Source organism: Meles meles, chromosome 17, assembly GCF_922984935.1.
Source record: "Meles meles chromosome 17, mMelMel3.1 paternal haplotype, whole genome shotgun sequence".
Lineage (NCBI taxonomy): Eukaryota > Metazoa > Chordata > Mammalia > Carnivora > Mustelidae > Meles > Meles meles.
In genome coordinates, this window is record NC_060082.1 from 3,597,181 (window position 1) to 3,619,397 (window position 22,217).

General features: G+C 44.5%; 2 protein-coding genes across 2 annotated transcripts in view; one reads left to right on the forward strand and one right to left on the reverse strand.

Moving 5' to 3' along the window:
• The first annotated feature begins 6,593 nt into the window (after window positions 1-6,593).
• On the forward strand, window positions 6,594-7,535 carry LOC123927472 (olfactory receptor 10Z1). The gene has a single exon (XM_045982068.1). The coding sequence runs from the start codon at window positions 6,594-6,596 to the stop codon at window positions 7,533-7,535; it is 942 nt and encodes a 313-aa protein (XP_045838024.1).
• A 3,946-nt stretch (window positions 7,536-11,481) lies between these two features.
• Window positions 11,482-22,217, reverse strand: part of SPTA1 (spectrin alpha, erythrocytic 1) — a 72,053-nt gene continuing 61,317 nt past the window's right edge. Inside the window, exons 42-51 of the mRNA XM_045982893.1 lie at window positions 20,783-20,992; window positions 18,541-18,837; window positions 17,348-17,460; window positions 16,212-16,229; window positions 15,677-15,728; window positions 14,413-14,600; window positions 13,464-13,517; window positions 12,933-13,079; window positions 12,149-12,293; window positions 11,482-11,631 (exon numbers count right to left, since the gene is read on the reverse strand). Of these exons, the coding sequence (XP_045838849.1) occupies window positions 11,482-11,631; window positions 12,149-12,293; window positions 12,933-13,079; window positions 13,464-13,517; window positions 14,413-14,600; window positions 15,677-15,728; window positions 16,212-16,229; window positions 17,348-17,460; window positions 18,541-18,837; window positions 20,783-20,992 (1,374 nt within the window). The remainder of the gene's footprint in view (window positions 11,632-12,148; window positions 12,294-12,932; window positions 13,080-13,463; window positions 13,518-14,412; window positions 14,601-15,676; window positions 15,729-16,211; window positions 16,230-17,347; window positions 17,461-18,540; window positions 18,838-20,782; window positions 20,993-22,217) is intronic.

Below are 22,217 nucleotides of genomic sequence, written 5' to 3' on the forward strand. Positions count from 1 at the left end.
TTTATAGTTTGATTTTTTTTAAATGTTTTTATCGTCCATTCTGAATGACTGCCTTGCTGGATAAAGTAGGCTTGGCTGCATGTTCTTCTCATTTAATGCCTGAATATATCTTGCGAGACAGTGGACTCTGAGAAACAAACCAAGGCTTTCAGAGGGGAGGGGTGTGGGGATTGGGTGAGCTCAGTGATGGGGATTCAGGAGGGCATGGACTGCTTGGAGCATTGGGTGTTATACACAATGAATCATGGAGCACTACATCAAAAACTAATGATGTGCTGGATGATGACTAAAGTAATATAATTTAAAAAATCTGATTAAATGTGAAAATTAGAATTTTAATGTAAAATTATCTCTGAGTAACAGTAGTGCTTTAAAAATTACCTTATATATCAATGAATAATATTTCTTTTTGCTAAAATGAGCTCAGGATCACTTTTATTCCAAAAAAAATGTTTTTTTTTTTTTGTTTTTTTTTGTTTTTTTTTTTCTCTCTCAATTTTATTTTTTTTTCCATTTTATTTATTTTTTCAGTGTAACTTTTTTTTTGTTTTGTTTTGTTTTTGTTTTTGTTTTTTACGAAGAACAGTGCTACTCAAGCTTTTAAAATTCCTTTTAAGTTCTAGTTCATTAGGAGCCAAATGATCTATCATCAAAAGGTATTTTTAATAACGTATTTGAGAATGAATAGATCAGTTCTTTTTTCTACTTTCTCAAAAACAATGATACAGAATCTATTCCGTGGAAAGGACTTGAAAAAATATTCTTTGTCTATCATGAGCATGCAATTTTTCAATTTCTGAAAAGTTTATCGTAATAGGGTTTTCTAGTTGTTACAAAACGATTGTCAACTATGATCATTTATCTATTACTTATGAACACGTTGCTTAAGTGTATATATTCAGAAGTTTGGGGGAAATAAAAACACTCTGGATTTCAGTCACCTGGTCAGTGGATTTTCATTAAAATCCTCTTAGCCTCTTACCTGCTTTGGCTGTCTATCTTTTTATCCCTCTATTTACCTAACTCTGAAAAGGCGGGAGTTAGAGATTTCATTCCTTGGATTTACTTATTTTATTTAAATTCAGTTAGTTAACATATCACGCACCCTTAGTTTTAGAGGTAGAGCTCAATGACTCATCAGCTACAAATAACACCCAGTATCAGGACACCACTGCCCTCCTTAATGCCCATCCCCCAGTCACCCCATCCCCCCATCTCCCTTCCAGTCAGGCTCAGTTTGCCTCCTACAGTTAGGAGTCTCTCATGGTTTGTCTCCTTCTCTGATTTCGTCACATTTTTTTCAATCATTTGATTTAGGAAACTTTGTGATACAAGCTAGCTGACTATAGGACTTTCACTTCCAGATGCCAGAGTAGAAAGAACTTCCGGTGCCTCCCGCCCCCTATAACTGAAAACGCTGGGCATCATGCATCAAGCACACAGAAGTATCTGAACGCTGGGAGGAATGAGAATAACTGCAACTTTGGGGCCCAAAGAGCAGTATGGTGACCAGTTCTCCGGGTTTTCTTGTTGCCTTACACTTCCCAGTCCTGGAGCTGCTGAAGTCGACAACCTGGAAACACCAATCAGACCCCCGTCCCCCCCTCCAAAAAAGAAACAAACAAGCAATAAACACCCCTACTGCTGATTTTGTTGACCTTTTCTACTGTTTTTCTAGTCTTTATTTGTTTCTGCTCTCATCTTTGTAATTTCCTTCTTCCTGCTGTCTTTGGGTTTTGCATGTTCTCCATCTTCTAGCTCTGTCCGGTGTGAAGCTAGGTCATCTGTTCGAGATTTTTCTTTTCCCTTAGTGTGGGTTATTTATCAACTTTCCTCTCGGAAGTGCTTTTGCTGCATCTCCCAAGTTTTGCCATGTCGTCTGTGGCAAGATATGTTTTTATTTCTCTTTTGAGTTCTTTTCTGACCACTTGGTTGTTCAGGAGTGTGTTTTAAATTTGTATTTCCATAATTAGTCAAGTCTGAGTTCGAGACCTGAAACATTTCCATCATTTCAAGAAGTTCTTTTGTGCCCTTATCCAATCAGGGCCGAGGGGACCACGAGCGAGGTGATTTCCTCAAACGTTATAAAACGTTCTTGTTCTTTAAATTCATAAATGGAAACAAATTCTAAGAACTGTGTTGCTTGTGGCTTCTTTTACTCAAGGGAATGCTTTTGAGAATTTCCATGGGGTTACATGTTTATTCCTTTTTATTTCTGGGTATTGTTTAGTATTCACATGTTCATGGTCATTTGGGCTGTTTCTAAGTTTTTCATAATTACAGATTAAACAGCTAAAACATTTATCCAATTCTCCATGTGGCCGTGGACCCACTCACTCTCTGTTTAGCTTTGTACAAATTGGCTTTTCTTTCAAAGTTGGTCTGCCATTTCGCTCTGCCATCTGCTCTTTGATAAGCAGAAGTTTAATTTTTAATGGTTTGATTGATCCATTTTTTATGCCCATGCATTTTTATCTCCTGCCTAAAAAATTCTTTGCCTTCCCCCAAGGTAACGAAGATATTTTCTGTGTATGCTTTTAGTTGTTTTGTCCTTTCAGACATTCAGGTCTACACCTCGTCTGGGATAATTTATGTACATGGAATGAAGGGAGGACTACATTTTTATTTTTGTTTTGCTCTTTTTCTTACCCTGAAATTCATTCCCGTACCATCAGCTGGAAAGACTTTCCTTTCCTCGTTGATTTGCAAGGCAACCTATGGAAACTGATGTACTGGATACAGATGCGACTGTTTCTGGACTTTATATTTTTCATTGACCTTTATGCCTACCTTTTTGCCAGTAGCAGTTGTTTTCATTATTGTTACCTTATAGTAATTTTGAGTTCAGGTGTTTAATTCACCCAAATCTCTCATATGATTGTTTAGATCTTTTCATTTCCGGATGACGTCTAGATTAGCTTCCCAATTTCTACACACATCCTGTTGGAGTTTTTTTTATAGAGGTACAATGAATCTATAGATAAGTTTGGGAAATCAAAGTTACAGTATTGAATCTTTTTATCCATGAAACTTAATGTATTAAATTTACTTAGATTTATTTTAATCTTATCTCTTAATGTTTAGAATTTTATAGTATAGGGTACTTCCTCATCTTTTTTTAAATTTAATTCTAAGTGTTGATTTTAAGTATCTGTGATTGATACTATTAAAATAAAAGGTAATTTCTTGTTTTTGCAACTAATATAAAGAAAAACAATTGATTTAAGAACTTGCTAAATGTACTTATGAGGTTTGTAGACCTTCTGTAGATTTAGTAAGATTTTCTCAGTACTCCGTCATGTCATTTGCAAATGAAGGGTTTCATCATCCTTTTCAAATCATTAGATCTTTTATATATTTTTCTCACATTATTACACTGGTTTGGACCTCCAGTACAATGTTGTATAGATGGCCAGAGTGCTTATTCTAAGGAAAAGAGTTCAATATTTCATGAAGAGATATGATAGTGGCTTTAATTTTAAATAGAAACAGAGTTTTTTTTTTTTAAATATCAATGGATATTGATTTTGACAAATACTTTTTACACAAATATTGAGATGAGTAGATTACATTTCTTCACATTTGAATAATTTGGTGAATTATGTTAACATTTTCAAATAGTAAATTAGTTCTGCATTCTTGGAATAAATCCCTTGTGTTATGAAATATTATTATTATTTTTTAACATATTGCTAGAGTATAGATTTTTCATGAAATAGGCTCAAGAACATTTTGGAGATGATAGAAGAAGGGACTGATGACTTGGGAAATAGATCAATAGAAATAAGTTGATCTGAAGAAGAAGAAAGTTAAAATGAATCGATTCTGTGAGATTTTCAAGACAATATCAAGGAGTCCAATGAATCTCAGAATATCCGAAGGATATGAAAAGATAAAGAAGAAAATATTTTAAGAAATAATAGCTGGAAATTTCCCAAACATGGTGGAAGACAATAACGTACAAAGTCAAGATGTTCAACAAATCACAAGTAAGACACATACAAAAGCCTGTGTAGGGGCGCCTGGGTGGCTCAGTGGTTTAAGCCTCTGCCTTCGGCTCAGGTCATGATCCCAGGGTCCTGGGATCGAGCCCCGCATCGGGCTCTCTGCTCAAGCAGGGAGCCTGTTTCTCCCTCTCTGTCTGCCTGTCTCTCTGCCTACTTGTGACCTCTCTCTCTCTGTCAAATAAATAAAATATTAAAAAAAAAAGCTTCAAAAAAAAAAGCCTGTGTAAACACATCATCCTCAAACTGATGCAAGCCATAGGTAACGAGAAAGCATCGAAGCAGGAGGAACCCGACGCGTTATGTGGAGTAAAATGGCGACGTCGCTAATGGCAGCACGGGGATCAGAAACCAGGGAGGACAGAGACTCAGTAAGTGGCGTGAGGGAGGATGAAGAGACGCACCTGTTGGCCAGGAATTATTTATTCAGCAAAACTAAATTCCACAAATAAAGGCAAAATGAAGAAATTTTCAGGTAAAGAAACATGAAGATAGTGGCCGGCAAGCATGTGCTTTAAGAAACACTAAGGGAAGGCTGGCTGAAAATGACACCCACGGGAACTTGGATGCAGGAGAGAATGAGCTGAACGTGGTGAACGCAGGGTTAAATAGAAAAGAGTATATACACGTATACAAGTATTCTCTAAATTTCTCTTTAAAAGGCATATATGCTTGTTTGAAAATCATAACAACGTTGTCAGTGAAGTTAACGCATCTCTGTCGTTGCAACTTTCCTGTGTTTTACTGGAAATAACTCAGTATTAAGTTGAAGTAGAGTGGGTGAGGTTAACAAAGCGCGCTATGATCCTAGACCCACAGGTAAAACAGTAGTGCAAGGGAAATCGTGCTGCTGTGAGACTAACTTCCACGTCTCCGCTCCTCTTCAGACTGACGTGGGTCCCCACGAAGGGCATGGTAGTTCAGAGAAGCGGTCCTGAGTCCACATCTTCTCTCCCTCTCCCTCTGCCCCCCATGCTTGCTCTCTCTCTCCCCAAAATAAATAATCTTAAAAAAAAAATAAATACAAAGATGCGTCTGAAAGAAGTGGAGTGGACAGACGAGGATGTGGGAAGAGGGTAAGGCTGAGGAACGAGGGTGCTTTCGGGTTTGAACGTGAGTGTGTGTGTGCCTTTGAAACAGGGCACACCCTGGAAAGGGTCATCTCTGCTAGAGACAAAAGCAGGGGAAGGCGAACCCTGTGTTCTTACTGTACATCTCACGGGGAGACTTTAAAAGAATGAATCTGAGTTCTGTGATCTGGAGTGGGTCACTTAAACTCATTCAGGCTCAGTTTCCTCTTCTATAAAACGCGATTGTTAACCCTTTTTTAAACCAGGTTATTTTAAGTTTTCAAAGAGATTTAACGTGTGAAAATAGCAAATATAATATTTAGTACGTAATGGGATTATTGTTTAAATCACCATCACAGCATCTCTGTGTTCCCATTTCTTCTTCTGCTTTCCCCAAAGGAGTCCTCACAGCTAATGGCAGTTGGAAGTGCGTCCTGAAACAGCACCCCGGGGACTGGGGCCCCTCGGAGACAGAAGCTGTTTCACGGAAGCAGAGATGACGCACCTCCTGGGGCCACAGGTGCAGAGGCTGTCTTGGTACCACCTGAGAGCATCACCTTTTGCTCAGAGAAGCATCTGAGACGGGTCTCAGGGCTCTTCCCCTGCAGGCAGGGTGGTGCCAAGGCATCTGGGGCATGGCTGCTGAGAAGCAGGGCTCTCCTCCCCATGAGCCTTGTTGGCTGAGTGGAGAGCCTCCCCTTGCCCTGTCTCCCAGCCTCAGCACTGCCTCACAGCGGATCTGCGCACTGAGCAGTCCACCACTTCCCCGAGTCTGATGCTTCCGTCCGTGCTTGGCCGGGACCCACACGGAAGGGGCTCTGGGGAGGGCAGTGAGATAAGGGACTGTGACAGTGTTCATGGGTATGTGTGTCCCATGGTGTCAGAGGGTTGTCATTGTTTGGGGGCAGTAATGTTGGATTAGGAGTCAGGCACTTTTTCTCTGTCCTGTCTCTGTCCCCTGACCTAGAAAATAATATCCGACAAGCTGCCCCACGTCCTGTTCTAACCGGGTGAATCAGTGCCCATGTCTGTATTCTTACGTGGGTGTCTGTAGGATGTCGGTATGAATGGGAGTCCGGAGCACCATCTGCTTATTGATGTGCTGTCTCGGAAGGCAGGTGTTCGTAACACGCCCGACGGACTAGTGGATGATGGACACGGTCATCGGGGCAAATACGGGTGCACAGAGTTTTGGACGTGTGAACTGGGCGTGGTCGGGGATGAGTGCTTTACGTGTGTCTCTCTGTGTAGTGTGTGTGTGGGCACGTGTGTGCACACCGTGTGTCCTCGCACATGGGCACGTACCTGCACGCGAGTGGGAGTGGGTTTGTACGTCTATGTGTCTGGTGCCATCGATCCCTTCCTGAGGTCTGGTTGCTGTCTCAGTGAGAGGTTTCTTTCTGAGTTACAACAGGCACAAAGAAAGGAGAACCCGCCTCATCCTGCCTTCTAAGGAAGCAAGGCACCTGCCGGCCGGCCAGGCGGAAGGCGTCAGCACGTCGATCAGGGTCCCCTCAGGATGGGCCAGGCTAATGCAACTGCCTGGAAGGGTTTTGTGTTCCTGGGCTTCTCCAGCTTCAGGGAGCAGCAGTTCCTGCTTTTTGCCCTCTTCCTACTTCTGTATCTCGCTACTCTGACCGCCAATGTCTTCATTATCGTGGTCATCAGGCTGGACAGCCACCTGCACACCCCCATGTACCTCTTCCTCTCCTTCCTGTCTTTCTCTGAGACCTGCTACACGTTGGGCATCATTCCTCGGATGCTGGCCGGTCTGGTCATGGGGGGCCGGACCATCTCCTATGCGGGCTGTGCCGCCCAGATGTTCTTCTCTGCTTCCTGGGCCTGCACCGACTGCTTCCTTCTGGCTGTCATGGGCTTCGACAGGTATGTGGCCATCTGTGTCCCACTGCACTATGCCAGCCGCATGAACCCTTCCTTCTGCTCCCAGCTGGTCGGCACCTCCTTCCTCGGCGGGTACCTCTTCGGGCTGGGAATGACTCTAGTCATTTTCCGCCTCCCGTTCTGCGGCTCCCACGAGATCCAGCATTTTTTCTGTGACACTCCTCCGGTGCTGAGCCTGGCCTGTGGGGACACGGGCCCGAGTGAACTGGGCATCCTTACCCTCAGCCTGCTGGTCCTCCTGGTATCTTTCTCCCTCATCACCGTCTCCTACGCCCACATTCTGACGGCAATCCTGAGGATCCCGTCTGGCGAGGGCCGGAAGAAAGCCTTCTCCACCTGCGCCTCGCACCTCACGGTGGTCGTTGTCCACTATGGCTGCGCCTCCTTCATGTACTTGAGGCCCAAAGCCAGTTACTCCCTGGAGCGGGACCAGCTCATCGCGGTCACCTACACCGTGGTGACACCCCTCCTCAACCCCATCGTTTACAGTCTGAGGAATCGGGCCGTGCAGACGGCCCTGAGGAGCGCCTTCCGAGGGAGACTTCTTCATAGAGGATGAAGCCTCCCCCAGCGGCACCGCCTCTTCTGCGCTGGCTGGACTGAGACCAGGAACCCAGGAAAACAGACCAGATGCTCAGGGTCTCAGATCAAAGCTGTCCTTCCCCCCACAACTCCCTGGGAGAGTCCCATCCTGCTGCTTGCACTTCCTCAGGGCTGCTGGGGAATATGGAGCAGGGTTCCTCTCTCAGTGCTCTGTGCTTAACTCGCACTGAGCTCCATGGTACTGGCACAGAAACAGACACATAGACCAGTGGAACAGAGTGGAAAGCCCAGATATAGACCCTCAGCTCTATGGTCAAATAATCTTCGACAAAGCAGGAAAAAATTTATGGTGGAAAAAGGCAGTCTCTTCAATAAATGGTGCTGGGAAAACTGGACAGCTATGTGTAGAAGAACGAAACTTGACCATTCTCTTACACCGTACACAAAGATAAACTCGAAATGAGCTCGGAATCTGAACTCCCGCTTTCTCGCCACCACTGCGGAAGTCCAGCTCCTTAAGAACTTTCCAGCTCTGCCGAACAAGCTGAGAGCAGTTTGGCCTGCTCGAGTTCAGAGCAGCTCTGTCTGGAGTCCTATCCAGGGGTACTGTAGAGATTTTTAAATTACTGCATCATTAGACTATCCCACCTCTGATCCTCTTCCAAGATCTGAAACTCGGTAGGAATCTGTTTGAGTGATTAGCTTGAATGCTCTGTTAAATGAAAAGGTGGGCTGTTTTCTCTGCCCCGTGGGGTTCTTTCCCCTTTATTATTATTTTTGTATCACTATCCTCTGACTCATTGTCCCTTTGTGCTCTTCCTTGTCATTGGCTTTCCCAGTTGGTAGATTGTATCTCAGAGAAGACGTAGATCTCCTGTTTTCTTTGATACTCATCATTGCTCTGTGACGGCCTCATAATCTTGGGTGTTGAGGACCTCCTCCTTGACTCCCTCCCTAGCATGGATATCGTCCTGTTGGTTCTGCTGTGGACGTGTTCTCCTGCGGAGTTCACTTCCTGCCTGCAGTATACAGTGCTCGGCTCCGGCATGCTTAGGGACCAATGAAAGGGTAAAGCCCCACGGCTGTCACGGGGGAGCTTGAATACAGGTCCTGTAACTTACTGTGTGAGGTTAGGTCTCTGCCCCCACGTCCTCATTTGTAAAATGGTTGTAACCTTGCAGTTTTGCATTGCTTACTGAACAGGACCATGCATGCAAAGAATTTAGCACCAGACCAGGATCATAATGATCTTCCAATAGATATGAGCTGAGTTTACTGTTAATGTGCTAAGCAGAGTGATTTTGGCTTTTAGTTTAGGGAGAGGTTAATCGCATGGAGAAGCAGAGGCTTCGTGTCTAAGGTAGTACTTGAATGTGTTCCTAACGGGTGGGTAAGTCTTGACTGCAGTTAAGTGGGAAGAGAGTATATTCCGAAAGAGGGAACAGAGTAACTGAAGCTTTGTGACGAGAGTCAGTCTAGGCCTGTTCGAGTGTGGCGAGCTGTCCGGAGGGATTGAAACTGTGTCCCAAAAGATGCTAAGTTAGTTTGGGTGAAGACTTCTTGGCAGACAGGAGTTTTAATACCTTGCCTCAGACTTGATGCCTTCATCAGGGAGAGTAAGCCTCTGAGCAGAGAGCAGAGTGGCATCTGGGAACCGATTTCGGAAGATTAATCCAGCAGCAGAGAGGATGACAGAGCCCGGCAGAGAGGAAACAGGGGCAGGGATCAGTAAGGAATCCACTGCCGTCGTCCTAAGCAATGACATAGGGACCAGAACATGGAGAGTGGGGCTGGAAGATGAAGAAAATTACACACAGAAGAGATTTTGAAAATGCAGGATTCGAATAATTCAGCAATGAGGGAGCAGGGGGGCACGATTTGAGAGAGAGAACTTACATTAAGGGGATATTTTTCTCAAATAGGAATCCATATTTTTTCCACACCCTCAGGGAAGAATCATAGCCTCTAGTTAGAACCTCATGGAAACTAAATTTGGGAGGAAGGAAGCCAGAGTCCAGGGAAGAGAACAGGCTGGAGAGAGGTAGGAGAGTCAGTCAGATGGCAGAAAGGGCCTGGATCTCAAGCAGGAGGGATCATGAAAACACTCAGGGATGTAGCTGTAGGGTGGGGGCTTAAACACAGGCTCTAATCTATAGGTTGCAAAGGAAAAGAATTCATAAGAATAAGTCAGGGGTTCCAGTTTAAAGTAAGTGAACAGAAGGTCAAGGAAAGATGAGTACTGGGAGGAGCTTAATCGCAAATCACAAGGAACATTTGGTAAAAGTGCTGACTGTTAGGAGCTGAATATTTACAGACCCAACCAAGTTACGTGTGCTGCTTTTTTTTGCTTGCATGCCCAGGTGGTCAGGATCTGACTTCAGAAGGAGCTGTATTTGACGGCCACGGTGTCATCTTCTTATGGCGTTTCGTTGGTTCTTCAGACAAATATTATCTTCTCTGGCCTTTAAACTATTCAGTCTCTTTCATGAGATGTGAACAGCCCTTTGCCATCAAGAGCATTTCTTCACCTATCACGTGTGTAATAATGGGATTTAGGTCTTGCAGATACTTGGCGGGGGTTGGGAGGAGAGACAGCCATATTCACCTCGCCCTGGTCATTATAAGCACAAATTTGTTGGAGTCCCCATACTTCTTGGTGAGTGTGATATCAATGACCCTGATTTTTGATGTTTTTTTTTTTCAACTGCAACCATTCTTGATCATTCATAACCAAATTTTTAAAAAAGGACTTTCAATTATCATGTTCAATAGGATCCAACTGTTCAAGCAAAAAATCAGTAAAAAGCACTTATACATTATTAGCAACAGAGACAGCATTTTAGTTTTAACCAAAATTCATTTGAATGGTTCCTGAAAGAATGTGTCCCTGACTGAAGAAGGACTACCTTTTGTGCAAAGGATGAGATTGAGACAAAGTGGGAGTCAGGGGGGAATATTCATGGGCTGGTGGTGAAGGCCGTGCAGGATACCAGTAGTTCCACACAAGGCAGAGATGTGATGGAAGGATTCTCACTGGCAAACAACACTGCCGGCTTTTACAAATCCAGCCAGAATGTCGCCATTGGCTTGAACGCTCTTTGGAGACAGCACTCCCTTTTCTTGTTTGTTTGTTTTTTTCTTAATTCCTCATTTTATAAATCTAACTCTTAGTCTAATAGGAGGCAGAAGTCAACCAAAGTCTTCTTTTCATCACACTAAAATGTATGCATGAGTGTGGGGCCATGGAGGGCAAAGAAATCTCTGCCCAGCCACGGCCTTGTCATTCTGAGATTAATGGTGTCCTCTCATATGGAAGTATGGAGAAGGGGCAGATTGAGAAGAGCACAACTGCTGGTCTTCTTCCTCTTCCATAGATAAAATACTGTGGTTCTCCAGAATGTCAAATATCTTCATTTTCAAATATAAGAATTTATACGCATTCCAAACCTCAAGAGAAACCATTTGTGAGTTACAAATGTGAATCCTGGACTTTATCCATTCCGCCATGACCCTTGTTTGTGATGTGATTAGCTGTCTGCCTTTAGAGAACAATATAATTCTCAGAAATACAGATGCTCACGTGTGTCAGTAACATTTGACTTCACATTGCCCTATTAAAAGGAAATACTTTAAAAAATGAACTTTTTTTTTAAAAAAGGAAATGTTTTATTTCAAAATCAAAACAAAACAAATGTGTACAGATGTGTAGAATCCAACAAAGAAAAAATAGAGAGCTTGTCCCCAGCGCAGTGATAGGTTGCATACAAAATGAGTCTGTGATGCTTTCTCTCCTCCAGCTCTGTGAATGCCTTCTATCCCCCAAGCTGAGATTTGTCCAGGTGTTCTAATAAGTGTAATAAACACACACACACACACACACACACACACACAAGACTATCTCCCTCCTCCCCATACCTGCTGTCTCCTTCCTCCCCCAGTACTTCCCACCACACCAAGATTTGCTATGATTCAGGAAAAGCTGCTTCTCCGTTTCCAAAGAAGGAATTGGTGAAACCCACGTAGTCATAGCCGGCAAGGTGGCTTTTGCCTCGTGGGTCCACATACTGCTGCATATGTGAGGCACAGAACTGCACTTGTTCTGGAGTTAGGGCCTGAAAAAAAGCAGAAAGAGATACAGCCATAGGGATTAAAACAAGCTGGCTCCTTGGGGCTGGCAACATGCCCCGAACCTGGGACCCAGGGGGCAGAGAGATGGGGGAGCAGCAGCCCGCCCTGTTCCCATCACAGACCTTCTCAGAAGTCTGTAATTTCTAATGAGTACATCCAGTTCATCTTCTCAACTCAGCCCTTACCTGAGGAGTCCCATCTCACTTGGACTACACACTTCATCCCATTCCCTAAATTTAGGTTATTCAAGAAGTGGGAAAAGAAATAGCCTTAAAACTTGAGTTTCAGATTTGGAATTGACCCTTACGGTCATCAGAGAATGACTTTAATTTTCAAGTTGGGACAACGCAAAATGAAATGGTGAGTGAAGCAAGTGGTAACTTACGTAGGACAATGTACGAGCAACAACAACAAAAAGATGTGTGGGGGAGGGTAGTTGCCAATGGTGGGCCGCCAGTCCTGAGACAAGCTTAGTGACAGTGGACGCAACTGGAATCTGACCTGCTTCATGTCCTCTTTGGTAATATAGGCCTTGCCTTCTGCCAGGGCTTGGAAAGCATTCTCGATTTCATCGCTGGACTTGATGTTCTCAGACTCCTTGTCGATCAGGAATGAGGTGTAGTCCTCCAGGGAGACATAGCCCTTCCTGTGGGAGAAATGGGCTCCCCACTCTGAGACTGGGGGCTGCGACCTCTACTTTGACCCCACTCCTCATGCCCTTGCAGGAAAGTAAATGCTACTTCCTAAGCCCCAGCCTCTGTGCCCACATGAGCCCTCTGGCTGGACTCTCTACACATTCTGGGAGTCTCCATCAGCACCCATCCCCAGGCACTTCATGTTTTTCAAGCTTCTGTCATCCTTGGCATTAGAAAGAATTCATCCCTTACAGTGGTGGGATCTCTCCATGACTGTACTCCACCCGCACAGGCACACAACCCCACTCCTATCCGTCAGCCTCCAAATCATGCAGGTCTCCTTACAACCTTACACACACGGAAGGATTCTTCTCTCAAGGTCCATTCTCAGAACAAGGTGAGATTCATAGATCAAGCAGAAAACAGGGACTGAGCAAATGACAGAAGCTGTGCCAGAGTTGGAGTCAGTGCCATGAACTTCTGAGCTAATCCCGCAAGGCACCAAAACCTGCCCAACTTATGTAGGACAGTCTGTGTCTTCCTATTCTCGTGATGAGTCGGTACGATGTTTCATGGATCATTTTACCCTCTGTGATTGTTCCTCCAAATCCCATCCCTTATGATGGTCTGGCCCTTGGTCTTCTTCTTACCTGCCCGGGTCAACGACATCCAAGAACTTCTCAAACTTGGGCTCAGGTTCATCCTCCTCCACCATGGGCAGGTAGTAATTGAGCCCTCTCAAGCAGGACCGGAAATCTTTGTGGCTCAAGCGCCCGGTCAGATTCTCATCAAAATGTCTGAAGAACAAAAACGTTTTATCAAGTTCAATAGAGAACCAGGTTAGAACAGAAAAGAGTAGTCCTTATTGGGTCAGCTGAGGCTTTAACTCATCACAGGTCATGAGAGAATGGAGTGGGGAGCTTGCCCCTGTTTCTAAATTATTTTCAACCCAGTGAATGGAGAAAAGACAGTAAAATGTTGAGCATGGGATAAATGTATTTTCTGAAGTCCAGGAATCTCATAGACCTATTGAAAGCCATGACCTGAAGGTAATTAAGACGTCTAGGTTTTCATTTAAGATCCTGCCACACCAACACTGAGGGGAAAAATTTACTTATTTGGAGATTCATTCTGAATGGGTTGGAAAATAAAGAACTGACCGACTATGAAGTTATACTCACTTATACGTTGTGCTAAACTCCTTCAGTGTCTCCTCACTCACACCTACGGTGTCTCTGAAAGGAAAAACATGCATTAACTCAAGAAATAAAACAGCAGCAGAAGACATGCCATGTGGAACTGAGAGGGATGCTAGTGGGTATTAGGCCACTCAGTCATCTAATTCAGGGCTGGCAAACTATAGCCTATCGGCCAAATCTAGTCTGCCACTTGCTTTTGTACGGTTTAGTGAGCTATGAATGGGTTTTACCTCTTTACATGGTTGGAAATGATCAAAAGAGGAAGTGTTCCATTAAACATGAAAATTGCATGAAATTCAAATTTCAGTGTCCGTAAATAGAATTTTACTGAAACATGGACACGCTCATGAATTTGTGGGCTGTCAGTAGCCTGTTCTCTCTACAACAGCGAGTGAGTAGTCACAGCAGAGACCACAGGACTCACCACAGCTGACACATTTATGATCAGTCTCTCTATAGGAAAAGTTTGCCAATCCCCAATATAGACAATAATGCTGCCATTATTTCCAAGACCTAAAGCTGCTTTGATGTAATTAATTTATTTAGAAAAAAAAAACATGTGAATTCTGCTTTTCTGGCTCTACACCTTGAATATTTCTTGCATTCTAGACATTTGAGAGGGACTTTACAAAAGAGATGGTCTCCTGAAGGGACTGTATAAGATGGAGAAGGGACTCTGAGAACTGGGTGGTGAGTAGCTTCAGGGGGATGGGAGCATGGTTTCCTGTTTCATAATAGACTCCCAAATAAAAAGAAATCGTCATTCTGTGGGACAGAAAAGAGAGAAAAAGAATTTTGATTCTGGAGATAATGCGTGTCCTATCTCTGAAGCAGCTCTTTCATTCAGCACCATGATCTCTAGATCCTGGGGCTAAGTTCCAACACCTAATCCCACCCACACCCTGCAACCCCAGTCATGGGTCTGCAGTACTTGGCTTGGATCTGCTGTTCCAGGTTGTGCTGCATCCTCATCCCCAGCTGGTGGAGCTGGTCCCACTGCTGGGCCAGCCCGATGGTGCTGTACTTGATGTCCAGGACCAGCGCATCCTCCAGGCTGTCTCCCAGATCCTCAATCTTGGTCAGCTGGCGCTTCATGGCCTGGATCTCCTTCTGCTTCCGCTAGAAAAGCCAAGAAGGAGAGACCAGTCATGCAGGGTACTGGCTTCAAACCAAGGGATAGTAGAGAAAAAGCTGATGAGCTTGAGTTTCCTCTAGTTGTTTTCTTTCTTTTCTTTTCTTTTTTTAAAAATTATTCTCGGAACTCTTCCTGTCCTCTGTGGAAAATGAACCACTCAGGAAATCCACTTCTTTGTCCCTTGCTTATGCAATGGGGGAAGGTTAGGAGATGTGACCTCGGTCATTCTGGTCATGTGTAATATATCAATCTAAGGGTTAGTAGCTACATCTTGCAGCAGAGAGGAGGCGTACTCCCAGCACGTCTGCATGGCTGGCTCCCAGCAATCTGCACCTCGAGGTGCAGTGGGGACTGGCTGAGCTCTAGCCGGCTCCCCTGCCACCACGTGGACAGACTGCCACAGGATGTACCTGTCCTCCAGGCACATCTGATGTCAACCGCCTGCATCCAGGCCATGCTTTCTCCTGAGCAGGAGAGGAGGGAACAGGTTCTGAGGATGAGGGAGGATGGAGATGCTGAGTGTACTACACGGGGCAAAGGCTTGCGACCTTCCAGGGATCGGCCCTACCTGACAGCATCTTACTCTTCATGATTGAAGGCCTTTCATAGGGAGTAATTAGATTTAATTAATTAAATGTTCTCCTTGAGGTGGAGCAGAAATGAAAATAAGGTTAAGAAACACTGTTTTAGCCCGTTGCTTCACTCGGCTGTTGAGAGACCATCTGGATTTACTTATATTATCAAGTGATTGTCAATGATGACGGCTTCTGCACCTGTTTTCTTTCTTAATTATCACAGTGACTGTGACGCCCGTATTATGAACTCCATTGTATAGACACAGAAGTCGAGGTTACTGAGGTAAACCAAAGGCCGTGCCCATGGAGCGGCAGTAAGAGGCTAGAACACAAGCCGCTGAGAGCTCTGCAACTACACCCTGAGGCCCTGGACCTTCTGCCTGGGGATTTTACCTAAAAGTACTACGGGGGCTGCCTTTAAAGCATTTCCCTTGCACTCCTCATAATTCTGGCCATATCTCAGCTAATAAGCAAATGTTACTTACTTTATTTGCTTCCAGCTGGGATTCCAGAGTTCCTGTTTCTTTGAGCAAAGACCTAGTTATGAACCAGAGGGAAATGCCGTTCATGATATCAGAAGTCAGTATTTCACCCAGACAGACCTATTCCGACACCCTATGTTTCTCTACTTCTGTGTCTATTATACGGCTCCTCTGAAATGAATTTTCACACCAGATTTTCAGGAAACTGAACCGTTCTGCCAACTGGCAAGCTGCTAGATGGATGAGAAGAGAAGGAAGGTCTGCCCTTGTTCTTCCCTGTCTGCAAGAAGGCGCCTGTCCCTTCCTCATGGCTCTTACTCGGAACATACCCTGAACCTAATGAGGTTAAGATGCCCCCTAGTGGGATGCAGACAGTCTGATACGCTGGGTTCTCCTCTCCCCACCCCACCCTTTCAGTCAGGCACCCTCTGGGTCTGATGGTGACGGTGGTGATGATGAAGATGCCAGACGCTAAGTCCTCCTTATTATTCGTTTTACAGAATGGAACAAAACAAACATAATAACATAAGATACTCACCCGTCCAGAAAATAAGCCCTGGGCATGGAGGTCCAGACAGGAATCAAATGAGAGAAAAGAGAAATCACACATTAACACAAATTACTTCAATGATCTTCTTTCCCTAGATTCATGAAATATTCTCAACCTAATAGGAGCCTGTTTTTCACTGCTTTCCATCTTGGAGAGACTCAGAGCCTCTGTGCAGCTGCTGTCTAAGGATGTCTAAGGATGAAGAGCTCTGGTTTCAGGTGATGTGCTCAGTGCTGGGCACACGCTGCCAGGGGATGAGGGACCCAACCAGAGGGAGAGGAGGATGAGCTGTGCTTCCGCTGCCTTCTGCCCCATAGCTTTTAGCTGTGACACAGCTTTTCCTTTTGCCGCTGTCTGGTTTTTCCTTGTTGGGTTCGTAGGAACAGTGTATATCACGGATTGTCTAAACTCCCCCTTCCACTCTCAAAAGTCCCCATTTCTGACCCACCTACTGGATAGGGTCCACCAACTTTGACCTTTATTCTAATGTATTAAAACCCTCCAAGTCTCTTCTTTTCCAGGTCATTTGCCCCGGAACATATGACAAATGCTATTTTCGTGTAGAAGGTCTTCTGCCTCTAATAAAATCAATTAGCGTACAGTATCTACTGATTCTCACCACGCTTCGTGATCAGGCAGCATGACAGCTTCACAGCAGGTGCTCACAGCAGGCTCTGCCTTTCGTCATGCCCATAAATACACACGTGACCTTGAGCGAGTCCATTTGTCTACGGAACTTCTTCCCACACTTGGAGGCAGAGGTAATCACATCTGCTCTGTACACTTTTCAAGGTCGCAGGGAGAGTTAGGGAGGCCATGGATATAGAAGCACTTTGTAAAGTGCAAACATAAGGGACTATGTCATTTCAGACTTAATCACAGGCAACAGCAATAAAAAATGAGAGTATTTAGGTGAGAGTATGGGCATGTGGACAATGGGCAGTGGCATGACATTCTCGTTTCTTGGTTTTGCAAAGATTGCTTTAGAAAACCATCAGTTCCAGGCTTGAGAAGCACGCACAGGATCTGGTGAATTTAGGACCACATAGGTGCTGTTAGGACCCCCTCCCGCTCCCTTCAGGCATGTATTTCCTCCCCGCCATGATGCAGGGGTCACTGCACACCTGGTCTCCAAGATCCACTGAAGGAAGGCGCTGGCGTTCTGCTCAAACTCCTGGCGCATCTCAAAGTTCCTGACCTGTCTCTCCTCTTCCTTTTGCAGCTCCTGCTCCCGTTCCTAAAATCCCGAATCACAAATAGTGGCATGAACACTGAAGACCTTTCTTTGCAGTAAAATAGCTGGTTCCTACACGCTCCCCTCACCCCAGTCTAACACGTCTTCCGGAAGCATGTGCTATTTCCTCCCGCCCACCTCTCCTTGCAAAGGGGCAGGAGGCTCCCCTCACACCCCACAGTGGTTGCAGGTGTCACCAAGCCCAAGCCCAGTAACAAATAAGCTAGTAATAAAGGCAAATCGTCCTCTGCTCATTTTTTTTTCTAGGTGAAATCTTCACTTAAATGATCATAAACACAGCCCTAAAGGGAAAAGTACCAACAAGCTGCCGCCCCCCCACCCCCCACTTGTGGTCTCTCTCTGACAAATAAATAAATAAAATCTTTAAAAAAATAAAATAAAATTGGTGGTAGTTGGGTGACTTTTTTTCTTTGTGAAACTTTTCAATGTTTTCCATAGTTTCCATGATGAATAATATTATACACATAAAAATTATACACAAACACATAAAAAAGGCACTTGGGGGGCGCCTGGGTGGCTCAGTGGGTTAAAGCCTCTGCCTTCGGCTCAGGTCATGATCCCAAGGTCTTGGGATCGAGCCCCGCATCAGGCTCTCTGCTCAGCAGGGAGCCTACTTCCCTTCCTCTCTCTCTGGCTGCCTCTCTGCCTATCTGTGATCTCTGTCTGTCAAATAAAAACAAAAAAAAAATTAAAAAAAAAAGGCACTTGGGAGGTGGGAATAAATTAAGGTTGTGGGGAATCTATAGACTGTGAACTTATACACGAACCTCATGAACTTTCATACCCCATGTTTAGAGTCACCTTCTGGAGCCCATGTTTGCTTCCTTGAATCACTGCTCAACACCCAGAGGCATGAGAGTGTCTGAATGCTGGGGCGTAGGGTTGTACCCACCATGAGCATATTTCTGACATTTCCTTAGACAGTTCCTATTCATGACTGCTGACCCAGCATAGTTATTAACTGTGTCCTTTCTTTCTCCAAAGATCCCCCCACAACTTGTATAATACGTTGGGTTGTCATCCTCACCACAGTGAAAGAAAGCCTCTGTTGTGTGCCGTTACCTTGATGACATTAGACAGGTTCTTCCAGAACTTCTCTAGCACCTCCATCGTCAACCACGTGTAAGGGCTGGAGGGCACATTTAAGGCCTTAATCTGCTGGTCCAGCTCCAGCAGATTGTTGAAGTCAGATTGGGCCCCAGCCAAGGAGGCCAAGAAGGCCTCATGATCCTTCTGCAGCTGCCGGACCGCGTTCAGGGAGACACAGTGCACAGGCTCTGACAGGTCCTCCTCCGCATTCTCACACCAGTGGTTGAAAGCGGAAGCCTTGTGTGCAAATTCCATGAACAGCTCCTCAGCCTGCAGGGAAAAAAGTCCTCTCCATCTTTCCTGATAAAGGCCCTCAGCAAGAGAGAGGACCAAGGATTAACAAATAAAGACCATACTCAAATATTTTCAGGGTCAGCTCTCCAAGAGGACAGAACTGAAACCACTGAGGACATGAAGTCAGTGGGCGCACGGGTGCATCTGAGGCACTGCTCAGGTCCTGGTCCCCTGATATGAAACTAGTCAAGTCTTCGTCATCTACAAGTAAAGAGGCTGAAGGACTCCTAGAGTTGTTTTAGCAGCAAGAGTCCAAACGATGAAAGGTCCATTTCCGGTGATAAGTTTTAATGGTTTCTTATTCTGAAGTGTGTGCCCTAGTTCTTCCTGGCACACGGCAAACAGGCAAAAGCAGGCATTAAATGAATGAATGGGTGAATCATTCAATCTGAAATCACTGATGGGCTAGTCCAGTCTCTCCCACTCTGCTTGCTCCTTCTTTCTGTCTTCTGAAGCCAACGCCTCTCTGGTGTCTTTTGGTCTGTACCAAGTCCTTTTCTTGCTTTCCTTCTGAAATTTATTCAGGGCTCAACCCAGCTCCTATCGTCTAAACTGTACCCTTATCCCTATGTTATGGTCTGAAATTATCCAGATGTTTTAAATGACTGAACTGTCTGAATTTCTGAACAAGAGAAATAGTATGGATTGTTCCAAACAGTAGGTGACCAAAAATGGTTTTAGATTAAAATGTACCATAGGCTTAATAAGGGTCAGTAGTTTGTATTTCCCAAGAGACTTCCCTAAGGCAAATGTGAAAATGAGTTTTCATTCCCAAATATGGAGGTTAAGGAGGAGAAAATTGGTCCAAATGGAAGAGGGATGTCAAAGGTGTTAGACCATTACATCTTACCCTGTACTCACTTCAGCACTCTCTTTGTAAAATGGGCCCATACAGAGATAGCTGATATGGCCCCTACACAGGAAAGACGCAAAAACCTGTAAGGTACCTTGTATCACTTCTGTAATATTATGGATCGTCTCTGTATTTTATAAAGATTCTATAAGCAGGAAACCAAATGACAAACCTCTTTGCAGAGGTTGAAAGTTAAGCAAAATAGAATCAAAATGTAAAACGTCTTTCTATGTAGAACGCATATATGTGTGTAAAGTTGCCCATAAATTGATTTAATTTTTCACTTAGGACTTATTTCTGTAGGTACCAAGCCCTTCAATAATTAGTTAAGGGTCCAGACTGACTGATTTTTATCTGTATGTTTGTTTCCTAATTCCCTTCCCTACCTACCCTGACTTGCTGCCTGGTACAAGACTTCTTACAGTCTAGGAATGCCCGGTAATTTCACTGAGCATCTTGACTTCCTTTTATTGTTGATTATTTTTTATGATCAACATCGAACCCTACAGCCACCACTAGAGAGAACATTGTCATCACAGAAGCCTATAGAGAGCTTAGTGCCTTCGCTGCATTCTCAGGTCCATGGTCTCTTTGTAGCAGAGACCAGCAGGAGAGAGTGCTGATGTGCTCATATGTCATAAATGGAGGAATCAAGGCTCAGAGATGTGAAGTGACATACACAAGGTCTCCCAGCTCAGGACAACACAAGATGAGAACTCAAGTTTCCCTTGTTGAGTGCTCCTTTCATTTGGTTAGAGGACAATGTAAGGAAAGCCTTGCCTCCTGCCGGCCAGTGTAGTTTTTCTGTATGCTAGGACAATCCACCTTTCTGCTCTTCAGCTACGTGTGCCTGGCATCCATCCCAAGTCAGCTGGATAACTGAAAAATGGTCTAGAAAAATACCTGATTACTTCTTGTTCAATAAGAATGCCTCCTGATCCTTTCCATGCCCTCATTCAAATGTCTAGAGTTTACCCAAACAAGAGTTCCAGTAGAATCCATTTCTGGAATCCATGACTAATATACAGATTACTGAGGCCTGATTGGGACTTTTTTTTTTTTTTTTACCTGCTGTAAGGGCAGCTGCTTCTCTAGCAACTTCTCTTTGTGGGCTGCAGAGGCTTCCAACAGCTGTTCCCAGCGCCTCAGCAGAGCGTCATGGCGCTGCTCAATAGCTTTGGTCTGGCTGTTCTGAGCAGCCACCAGTTGGTCCTTTAGGTCAGTTATCTCTGACAGTCTGTCTTGCTGGAAGCTCTGCAGACTGGCATCCAGAGTGTCCTGGGAAAGACCCAAAGAGGAGCTGTGAACAGAGAAACAATGTAGGTTCCCAGGGACCATTCACACCTGGGTTCCACCAGATTTTTATCATGAACCAGATAAGGTCTAGGAAAGAATTAGAGAGAGGGACAAGAAAAAGGAAACATAACTTAGAGACCTACATGAACATTTGTGGCTGGAGTTATGTCTAAATTCTGGTGGATGCATGTTTTTTTTTTTTTTAAATATTTTATTTATTTGAGAGAGAAGGTGAGAGAGAGCATGAACGATGAGAAGGTCAGAGAGAGAAGCAGACTCCCTGTGGAGCTGGGAGCCCGATGCAGGACTCGATCCCGGCACTCTGGGATCATGACCTGAGCCGAAGGCAGTGGTCCAACCAACTGAGCCACCCAGGCGTCCCTGGATGCATGTTTTATAATCAGAGCTTAGGTTAGCTATATAATCAATAGTCAAACAATGTTGGAGCATGATATGATCTTCATTTTTGGAGTCCAAACTAAATGTTTCCCACAGCTCACACCCTTCCTCAGTCTCTTACATCCCCTGTTAGATTTTGTGTTCTGAGTAGTAGCAGTGTACTGCTAGAGATCTTGGATCACACACACTAACAACAATTCCCCTAGAGAGGCCAGTTACACATTTACTGTGGTGTTGATATCAAAACCACAAAATTCTGGACACCACACTTCCAGCTTTAACAAGGTGGCTTGTATTTAAACAATTCTCCCTTTGAGAACAACTTTAATTGTTGGATAAAAGTACAACACATTAGCTGTTTGAATGAGATCGGTACACAGCTCAGGTCACTAGACTTCAGGAATCAAAACTCTAGGAAGGTGAAATAGAAGTAAAATCAGAGTAATATTCTCTGTCACCCTTCCCTGTGACACGTGAGCAACACAGGCCAAGAGACTGAAGGAAAGCGGCTGCTCAGAGCTCTTGATCATCTCATGGGACTAAACAGTTTCTGGCGAACTGGGAAGCCAGGATTGGAGCAGTAGTAGAAAAAATTTGGTTCAATATTCTGCCTGTTTCCCCCTTGAGGCATCTATGGGTTCCTAAACTCTATAAGATAGGAATCCCAGAAGCCAAGCAGAAAACAGTCACAAAGAGTCAAAGATACTAAGTAGAGTCCTCAATGGTGTCACGGTGCTGAGCCGAGGACACTGAGGAGCAGCACCAGTAAAAGGGATTTCATTGAACCCTTAAAAGGCCCTAGAAGTAA

Excerpts from the sequence above, each read along its gene's own strand:
- LOC123927472 (XM_045982068.1), top strand. The coding sequence starts at position 6,594 with ATGGGCCAGGCTAATGCAACTGCCTGGAAGGGTTTTGTGTTCCTGGGC.